This window comes from Leptodactylus fuscus, chromosome 11 (genome assembly GCF_031893055.1).
Source record: "Leptodactylus fuscus isolate aLepFus1 chromosome 11, aLepFus1.hap2, whole genome shotgun sequence".
Classification (NCBI taxonomy): domain Eukaryota; kingdom Metazoa; phylum Chordata; class Amphibia; order Anura; family Leptodactylidae; genus Leptodactylus; species Leptodactylus fuscus.
Window position 1 is genome coordinate 5922641 of NC_134275.1, and position 10918 is coordinate 5933558.

General features: G+C 37.0%; 1 protein-coding gene across 1 annotated transcript in view; it reads left to right on the plus strand.

Annotated features, from left to right (window-relative positions):
* GPC4 (glypican 4) overlaps nucleotides 1–5175 on the plus strand; it is a 70480-nt gene extending 65305 nt beyond the window's left edge. Inside the window, exons 5-9 of the mRNA XM_075260089.1 lie at nucleotides 1650–1780; nucleotides 2296–2442; nucleotides 2811–2941; nucleotides 3318–3493; nucleotides 4905–5175. Coding sequence (XP_075116190.1) covers nucleotides 1650–1780; nucleotides 2296–2442; nucleotides 2811–2941; nucleotides 3318–3493; nucleotides 4905–5122 — 803 coding nt within the window. The 3' untranslated portion in view covers nucleotides 5123–5175. The remainder of the gene's footprint in view (nucleotides 1–1649; nucleotides 1781–2295; nucleotides 2443–2810; nucleotides 2942–3317; nucleotides 3494–4904) is intronic.
* Nucleotides 5176–10918: the final 5743 nt, after the last annotated feature.

Below are 10918 nucleotides of genomic sequence, written 5' to 3' on the forward strand. Positions count from 1 at the left end.
GGGAACAAAGGGATTACTGAAGGATCAGACTACACACAGGTTTGATTGTAGTCTGTAACTGTGGAGATTGAGATCTGCATAGGGACTAGACAGAAAACCTTACAATTTTTTTTAAATTTTGGAATATATATATATATATATATATATATATATATATATATATATATATATATATATATATCACACCATATACACAATCAGTTGTCTTATGTGTGTCCTCCATTTTTAAGCTCCAGTATAGAAAATTTCCCCTTTCCTAACAAGCTAAGGCAATAGTCGCAATATGAGCGAGCAGGCTCGCTGTTGAAGCCCTATCTCCACCTCTTAAGTTTCCATGGGTTTTTATACCACTTTTTGGTGCCACCATAAGGCTGGGTTCACACTGGGATTTTTGGACCGGATTTTGAAGTGGAATCCACCAATGGGTCCAATAAAAAAAAAAAGTCTCCCATTGACTTCATTCCTATTGACCGGTTTTGTGCGCTTGTGGAAAAAAGTGACCTGCCCTTTCTTGCCACAGAATCTGTCCACGGCGTGACACCTCCCTCCCGACTAGGCCCATTCGTTTGGGCCTAATCCGGAGCGGAATGCCACGACTGAATGCCGGTGCAGTGGACTGCTTAGGTACCATGTCACCCGATCAATAAAACACAACATTAAGACGAGAGGTGAGCGAGTAGTATTCGATCGAGTAGGTATCCAATCTAATACTAGGTATTTGAAGTATTCGTACTTGTTTGAACGGCTTTACATTTACCGCGTGGTATTCGGCAGAGTACGAGTATTTGGAATACGGTAGTATTCGATCGAATACTACTTGCTCATCTAAGACCATATTCACACTTTACCATAAAATTGTGTTAGTGATTATAGTATAGGAGGGGGGCGGGGAATCTGAGCTTCATAGATAACGATGCTTTGAGTCTGTCTCATTCTGTTCAGCCTGGCAAATCTGGCACACCAATGGGCAGCGTTCCGCATCCATGAACCTACAATCACTATTTTTGTTTTATTAGGCTGTGACCAGAAAAAGTAAGACCTAGTTTTCGGCGCTTTCTCGAGAATGGGTGTTTACAAAGTTCTTGTCGCATCTATTTTTTCCCTTCCGTCCATTCAGCTTTGCTCTAATAGCCCAGCGTTCTTTCCCCTAAGATCAGGGTTTGGTACAAAATACGTTCTGCTCAAATTTCTTTCAAAAACCGTCCAAGCTCTCGAAAATGCTTTAGCTCTTTAGATTGGGTAATGGGTTTGACCTTTTTTCTTTCTGGTAGAAAATTCCAACAAACCTTCATGGTCTTGGCCGCATTAATGGCTGACATTCTGCCAGTGTAGATTTCCTGCTTTAACAAAATGTACAGTTTGCGTTGGAATACGAAGAACGAAACTTCACAAAGTGCCCTTTCAGAGAAAATATTCAGCAATCAGCCTTATTTTAAGGATGAATTCAGTTAAAGAGCAAACATTGCAAAATGGATTCACAATTTGTAGCGAAAATGATCAATAGGTTCCAATAAATGTCAGTTCTTGTAAGAAAATAGTCGAGCTTTGCTGTCAATTCCCGCGGTAATAACAGAACTCAAAGATTTGACGTTAAGATTGCTTTACGTGTTTCGGGCAGACATTCATTTTTTTGTTTTTTTTTCTCTTAGATTCCATGTTAATGGTCGCTGAACGACTGGAAGGTCCTTTCAATATTGAAACGGTGATGGATCCCATTGACGTGAAGATTTCGGAGGCCATAATGAACATGCAGGAAAACAGCAACCAAGTATCTCAGAAGGTTTGTTTCCAGGCAGTCCTTCTTCTCATGGTTTACTTTCTCCACCGCACTTCTACTCCATACTCTTCTGTATTACCGATCCCTTTGTTTATTTCTCTTTAGACTTCAATACAATGTTGCAAATATCTATCCACGGTCATAATCTGAACCTTAAAAAACAAACAAATGGAATGTCTCATCGGACAACCTCTCTTTATATACTGATGTTCTTCTATATCTGTCCTCTTCTGAGATTCCGAAATGTGTGCTAAATACTAGTCAAGTGAAAGCCACCCAAAGTTCATGGACAAGAATAATTCTGCTTCGGGAATAATAGCACATGCATTGCCTTTAATTTATTTTCAAGATACTTTAATGGCATCATAATTGGATGTGACACCAGTGTCTGACAGTTGGGTCCAGATCACTTGGACTCCCATTCCCAGCACAGCGATGACAACTTGTCTATTAAATAGGTGATTCAAATTCCAGTAGTCAGACCCAACAATCAAGCTGTTGTTTTTTTGTTTTAATAGGTTTTTCAAGGTTGTGGACAGCCCAAACCACTCCCTCCCTCTAGGGTTTCCCGTTCCACATCAGACAGTAACATCAATCATCGATTTAGATCGTACAGCCCAGAAGAACGACCAACTACTGCTGCTGGGACAAGTTTGGATAGACTAGTAAGTCCAAAAATTTATTTTTTCTGTTTTATGGTTACTTTTGTTCAAATTTCCAAGAAGAGATTTCATGGTGATACAAAACTGGCCATACTGGAGCCGTCTGACCGAAGATGTCATCATATGGGTTTGCCCAGTTTTGGTTCTGGAGAAGTAGTTTTAGTTAGAATGTCCGGAGTTCCGATGTTGTGGCCCTACAGAAAATTTTGTAGATCTTGGTATTTATACTCCATTTTTTTCTGGTTGACTTTGTTTTCTCTGTGTTAGGATTCTTTAGGGTTTGTTTAATATGGATTTGTCATAGTTGTCATGGCCAACAAATCTTTCCAGTGTTTCAACTTGTTTGATTTTTGAAAATATTCTTCTTACAGGTGTCTGACGTGAAACAAAAGCTAAAGGCTGCCAAGAAGTTTTGGTCCTCGCTGCCCACTAACATATGCAAAAACAACTGGACATCGGGCATGAATGAAGACGACTGCTGGAATGGAAGCGATAAAAGCAGGTTTGTATTCTTGTCCTTGTCCCGGGGGGCAGATGGTCTTCCAAGGGCCGTTTCCCATGTTTAAAGTCTTCATTGCAGGGGAAAATTTTTGAGTTGTGTCCTGAATCTGATGAGGACTTGTGGATTTGCATTATAGAGAGTCTAAACTCATCACTAATAGCCTGACAGATCTAACTGGGTTGATGGTCCAAAAAAAAATGGGCCCGTACTATATTTTTCTGAACTAAAGTTTTGGGGCATTCCCCCCCCCCTATGTGTCTGCATTGTTTTACACTTTTTGTCTCCATTGTCTTTAGTGTCCTAATCCGTTTCCTCCTGTGGTCTCAGTTCTTCATTCTGTTTCTCTTATTTGTTCTATGTTTTTTTTTTTTTTTAGGTATATGTATGCCGTCATGGCAAATGGTCTGGAAAATCAGCTGAATAATCCCGATGTGCACGTGGACACTGCAAACCCAGACATTGTGATTCGTCGTCATAAGATGGCACTGCGTGTTATGACCAACAGAATGAAGAACGCTTACAACGGCAATGATGTCAATTTCATTGACTATAGTAAGTATTTGTTTTGTTCAGGGTTGTGAAGTCAAAGTCGTAGAGTCGGGACCAATTTTGGCTAAAGTTGGGGGGAAAAAAATGCCGACTCCGGCTTCAAAAATAAATAATTTGAAATTTATATTATGCAATTATTAATATTGTGTAATTAGTTAGATGTGCGGTTTGTTACATATTTACTTTCATAGGAATTCAGTTCCTAATTTGTTACCAAATTAGAGAATCTTTACTGCTTCTGACCATGGCTTCTCAGCCTTTTGTGAAGGAGTCGGTTCCAGAGTTGGGGGTCTGTGCTTTGACCTACTGACTCCAGACCTGGTTTTGTTACGGGTTACTTAAAAATTCTGAAAACTGATTTGGCTGGGGAACATCATGGCCAACCATGTGAATTATGTTCCCATGATAAAAACACAACTTGGATCTCCTAGAACTGGAACCACTTTTATAGAATGGCCCTGCAGCCTCCCCTCTAATCCTCGTGAGCAGATTCCACCAGATTTTTCAGGAAGAACAGTGCTTTTACGTAGTTGAGGTCAAAGTCTTACAGTGAGTTTTATTGAGTCGGATCCAATTTTCTCTCTGAGCACCTATACGTGAAGTTTTAACCAATGATTTTGACTATCTAGGTTGCCTTATTTACCCCATATCCAAAAACTGGTGGGTGTGAGAGGTCAGTTCAGTAAGATAGTAGAGCCCCCCTCCCTGCGCGACTCACCTGGAAGCGCGGTACCCAATGTCCCCCTCTGGCCTCCACCTCCAGCATCCTGGCCCCGGACCTCCCACCTCTGGAGCCCACAGGCCCAAGCACCCCCATACCCATCCCCCCCCACCCCCCCCCCCCACCCCCCCCCGTGCACCCTGCGTACTCACCACTGTATGCGGCTTGCGTGGCCCAAACGCTGGCGGCATGTTCGGCACTCGGCTGCGACTCAATGTTCTTCAGTTTCCCCTGCGGCCGGCTACAGCTTCTATAGTTCTGCCCCCCTCCATCGCGCGAGCCAATCAGGTATCGACTGAACGGCCTGTGATGATGTCATCTCAGGTCCTTCAGCCTACACCGAACATTATGTCGGTGCTCGCGGTTGCCAAGCCTCGGAATATGCGGGGATAGTAATGTGCCTATGTTTGATGCTGGGTCACATTCTAGGTACGTGTGAAATTTCATTGAAATCCGTTCAGCGGTTTGGCCGTGATTGAGCAACAAACATACAAACTTTTTAAAAATATAAATTAAATTTAAATTATTAAATTAAAAATAAAAAATTAATTAATAATTAAAAATATTAATGAAAAATATAATTATCAATAATAATAATAAATAATAATTAGTTTAGTAGGATAGAATATATTTTTAACGTATAAATTGATTGTTTCAATACATCAGTAACAAATCTCTTCTTTGCTCACCCAGATGAAGGGAACAGTGGTGAAGGTAGTGGAAGCGGAGAGTGCGAAGAACCGCCGTGTCCCGGAGATTTTGTCATCAAATCTACAGATGATCCCGACAGAAGAAATCCAAGAATCAATGTTGATGTTAAGACTAACGGAAATAGCGGCGCCTATTCCAACACAGCATCACTTACAGTCATTGTTCCAAGTATCCTACTCTTGGCGAGACTTTGGAGATAATGGAAGTTTTTCACAATTCTAGAAAAAATAAGACTTCTTAAAAAAATGGAAAATGCACCTTTTCCTCTTTCTAAAATCCATCGGACAGTTTTTATCTCTTTGTATGTCAGTGGACAAAGGTGTATTGTTTATTGTAAACGCGGTGCCACCGAGTCAAGTGCTGGATTCATTCTTCTTCCTCACTGTGCTGGAAAATATGGACTCTTATAAGATTATTGTGGCAAACAGGCCTGTATATACGGACGTGTAGGTAGCTGAGCTTTAGTGTTTTCTATCACCTTTCCATGTCATTAATCCCAGTGTCACACACCTAGACCTTGGTTTTTTTGTATTGTTATCTGTACAGAAGCTAATTTTATTTATCATGTTATCATTCGGGATCAGATGACCAAGCAGCCAACACGGATACAATTTATTTAGTGTTACACCATTCTTCTAATGTATTTACAGAATAGGGTCATGTAATATTACAGGCTGTGATGTATTGGGTATATTGACGACGTGTCAAATTTTCTCTTCTGGACAAACCCTTCAATGTAAAGTATCTAATGAATGTGGATCCATCTATACGATTTCCACATTGAGACACTTCAGTGTTTAGTTTTTTTAATGACTACTTCCTAACTTTTTCAATATATATGTCACAATATTTCCAATTTTTTTTATATTGGCGCTTTGATATGGAAACTTGGTCGTTCTTTGGGGAGAGTTTACTGCACGTTTATGCAGTAGTCAATCCGACCATTGGAACTTATTCAAAAACATCGGTTAGGATTCTACGTCTTCAGCTAGTTGATACCAATTGAGGGATCACCGGAGGTTTATTGGCTACTAAATACCAAATCTGATCATCCGATGACCTAGTACTGGAAAGCAGTTAAGGAATGAATTGATTGCCCAAAGGTTAAAGGTGTTCTAAGGTGTCTTTTTGTTTTTTTTGTTGTTTCCACCCCTTACCGCTCTTTATACAACGCTAGGTGTGTTATTTAAGCTTTTAGGACTATATCCATTTGTATAAATGTTGTGGCTTTAACATCCAGATGCTCTGTTTGAATATAACCCGAGACCTTAAGTTGGTTCTAATGGTACATCTAGCAATACGCGTATTACACTTTAGCTATGTTCAGTGAGGAAAATTTTATATACTATCTTGTCTATATAAATTAAAATATTCAACTATAGGATCTGTCAATGTAAATGTGACCCACAGCAAGGGGATGTAATTTTTATATATATATATTTTTTTGTACAAAGTTAGTTAAAACCTTCTGTTATATGGAGTCTGGTCTTTGTAAGTTTGTCTAGAATAAACATGAACAAATTTATATCGATTTCAGCCATGAGTACGTACCAACAGGTTTCTTTTTAGAATATTCATTGCTATGCCATCTGGCTTTTTTTTTTTTTTTGGGATAATTTGATTAATCATAAATTAACCCATTATTTATTAAAACCGTTTCATAGCATGGCTTTTTTTTTTTAAAGATTTTTTTTCTAATTAAAAAGCAAATTAAAAAAGAAAATGACAAAAAAAAAATTTGGTAAAGAGACGTTGTAAATAACTTTTTGAGATGGGAGAATGAGAAAGTGTGCTAATACTTAGTAATAACTACCTCAATTCTGAGGAATTTCCTTTTTCGCTCTGAGGGCTATTATTTTTAGTAGGAGCGAGTCTGGTCTCCATAATAGAACTAGTAGAGCTTTCCCTACAGGCCTAGTTAGGTTTCTTTTCACGTACAGCACTGAATTCTTTCCAGCTGTTCTGAATTTTTTTTTCTTTTTTACGTTGCCTTTTTTTTTGCTTCACACATTTTGCCAACGTTAATAGCACCCCAAAATATTTGCATTCTTAATATAGTGTTAGAATTTTTTTTTTTAAATCAAAATGTCTTCATTTAAAAAATTTTCAAAATGTTTAAAAAAAAGTTACATTTTTTCACCTTTGTTACACACCCAAGGGCTGTATAAATATTAAATAGCAATTGCATATCCATATAAATAACCCAAAAAATTATATATTTCTGTGTTCATCTTAGTTTTTTTTATTTTTTTACAGCTTCTCTGCTTTACCATTCTTGCCATTTCATAGTAAAGTCTGTTTACCAAATAGTACAATTTTTTTTTTTTTTTTTTTTTTTGTAGAATAAAATCTATAAATGGGAAATTTGTAAACTTGTTTTTAAATGGGCAAGGGTAAGAAAAAAATTCTAAATACAGTGATGGAAACAAATAATTAAAGAAATTTTTTTTTTAATGGTAAAGCTTACTCTGTATTCCCGGGATTATTTGGCATCCATTAGGAATTTTAATTTTTTTTTGTAGAATAAAATAAATAAATTTGTAAACCTGTTTTTAAATGGGCAAGGGTAAGAAATGTTTTTTCTAAATACAGTAATCGAAACAATTATTAAATATTAAAGAAAAAAAAATTCTAATAGTAACACTTGCGCTGTATTCCCGGGAGCCATTAAGAATTTGAATTTTTTTGTAGAATACAATCTCGAATAATCTTGTTTTAAATGGGCAAAGGTAAGAAATAAAAATTCTAAATACAGTGATGGAAACAAAGAATTTGTTTAAAAAAAATTCTAATGTTAAAATTTGCTCTGTATACCCGGGAGTATTTGGCAGCCATTAGGAATTTGAATTTTTTTTTTTTTTTGTAGAATAAAATCTATAAATTGGAAATACATTTTGTAAACTTGTTTTAAATGGACAAGGGTAAGAAGAAAAAAAAATCTCAATACAATGATGGAAACAAAGAATTTTATAAAAAAAATTTCTAATGGTAAAACTTGCTCTTTATTCCCAGGAGTAATTTGGCAGCCATTAGGAATTGAGGATGGTAGCTGGTTGGTGATCCTGGAGATAAAGGGCAGCGATGTCTGCATAGGTTCATATTTATTTAAGCTATGAAGGAAAGATTACGTAGGTGTATATTAATCTATGATAAATTAGGTGTGAATATAATTTGTATAAATATAATCCAGATACACATTATTACCAACTAACCTGGATATAAAATAATATGGTACTTCTAGGGGTAATCCGCAATGTTAAAACCTAAACAGAAGTTTGTATTTCAAAATTTTTTTTTTTTTTCCCGAGGGGGTCTTTGGAAACATTATCCATTATTTATATGAATACACGTATTGTATAGAATTTACTAATTCACAGTGGTCCCTGTGTTATCGGGAGATTATAATCCAATTTCCATGTTGCCAATTAAGTAACCAATTTCATAAAACACCAATTTTTCAAAGGTTTTTTTTTGATTGTGGGAAAAAACCTTGAGCATCTGAAGGAAAATACAGGAAAATCATGTTGGAGCGACGGAATTTATTTTTTTTCATCCCTGTGGCCTTCACCCCCGTGGGATCTTTAAATTCATATTATGTTCATACAAAATATTTGTAAATTTTTTTTATTTTTTTTTTTAATCCAAATTGCTTAGTTATCAGGAGGTAGTGGACACTGCTGACTTTTTCTTTTTTTTTTGGTCAGTATGTGATGATCATGATGGGTCTTTCTGCCTTAAATGTGTTTTGTTAATTCAATGTGCCTTTTAAGTGTATAAAATGTGCTTTTGTTGTGGCGGTCATGCTCTATAAAAGAAAAAAAAAAGAAAAAAAATAGAATTTTTTTTAAATAAAGACAAGCCATTTTTATATAATAAACATGTACAGAGGTTTGTGGGGCGTACACATTTGCGGTTCACTATTAAAGCCATACTAATCATAGCTTCCCCCTTCTCAAGTTACCATTTTCTTACCAAAACTTCTCTTTTTAGGTTTTAATTTTTTATTTTTTTTTAAATAAATCTCATGCAGATGTTGGGAAAACCACAGATGTGAACAGTTTGGATAATTCCAGTACCCCATTCCCCCTTCCTTTTTGGAACATGTACATGCACTAACTATAAAAAAAAAAAAAAAAAAGTTGAATTACCGTGTTTTTTTTTTTTTTGTTTGTTTTGTTTTTTTCAGTATATACACAGTGGCATTAGCTTTTGCCGAATTTATTTGCACAAACCAAAACATGACACAGTTACTTAGTAACTATAAAATAATTTAGGAAAGGAAGACTGTCGGCCTTTGCAGGGTTTTGTCAGGAGTTTCTGCTTCGGTGTCGGATCGGAACAGAACTTCTTAGTGCTTAGATTTACCAAAATTGTAAGTATTTAGGGTTATTGGAAACCTGATCTGTGCCAAGACGTAGGCGGTGTTATGGTAAAACGGTGGTACTTTCTAAATTATTTCAGCGATGTTTATCAAATTTGGAAATTTTAATGTTTCCCTTTCATTTACAATTCTACATAACTTGTTAGTAAAGTCATGTTAGTTGCAGAATAGTTGTTGGTCGTGTTTTTTTTTGTTTTTTTTAAACCAATATAAGTAAATTGAATGTGTATTAGTGGTTTATAGCTAAATGGACAGCACAAATTTCTACATTGTATTTTTATGAGGATCAGTGAACGAAAACAAAATATGCCAATTTTTTAAAAAATTTTGGTATATCGCCAATAGGAAGAATTTTTTTTTTTTCTTTGTCGGTTTCCTATTTGTAACTCCTTCAAATAAGTTATTAGGGAACTTAACCAGTTGGATTATAGGTCTCATCAGAAATTCTGATTTCAGTTGGACAACTTTAGTTGGCTAATTTAAATGGAATTATTTTTTTTTTTTTTATGTGTACAGTCATTGGATATATATATAAAAAGTAAGATAGGACAGGACGAGGCATATTCCCATTTATTTTGGTATCTCATTGTTTAGGTTTCGTCTCTTTTCAGTTATAATGTTCATGTTGTACAATCTGTTTTTACTGTCAAACGTTCCTGGCATTAAACACCTGGACATTCTGCTCCATCAGATCGAATTAAATAAACGGAAATACATTTTCTTCCTGTGTGGTGAGTTTTCTGTCTTTTTATGCTTTTGTTGGCTTGACTTGAGCTCGGTTGGGGGTAGAAGCCGTGACACTTAACATTAGAAATTCCTTTATTTTATTACGTTGTTCTAAAACGGGATTGAAAATGGAATTTCTGTTTAATCTTGGCCAAGATTTGTTACTAATATGTATAATTTTTTTAAAATCTGATCATATTTGCCGACTTTTTTTAAAATTTACAAATTCACAGTGACATTTTTAGACACAACTAAAGATGAGCGAACACTAAAATGTTGGATTTCGAACGGATTTCGAACCCCATTATAGTCTATGGGGGGAAATGCTCGTTTCAGGGGTACGCAAAATTCGATAAAATTATACTTATCAAGTCCACGAGTGACGGTCGGGCTGGATTCTCCTTGAAGTCTTCTCCCGGCACAGCGCCCCCACGGTGTCTTCCGGCTGGAATTCACTCTGCCTAGGCATCGGGGCCTAGGCAGAGCCGACTGCGCATGCGAGTGCAAACTGACATACACTGTAGGTTATGAAGATGGCTACTGATGATGGATATCACTCTTAATGCTGCTATTAACTTCACTACAGCTATATTACACGTCACAGGGACAAGTGACGTGTAATGTAGTTGCCTAAAGTTTGGTAGGCAAGTGCGGGGTGGAGCCAAGACCCGCTGCATGTCCTGCATAGTACTAGAATCCTGGACATACAGCAGGTCCCGGCTCAACCCCGCACTTTGCTCACCTTATCCTGATGAGCAACAACCAAGCGTCAGTGTTGTGGAGCCGGCTGGTGGGTCCTGGCTCAACCCCGGGCACTCTCCGGCAGCTGCTGACTCCTTGTCCCGCAGCCCGGTACTGGTCCGTGGACTGGCGGTTGAGGACCCCTGGT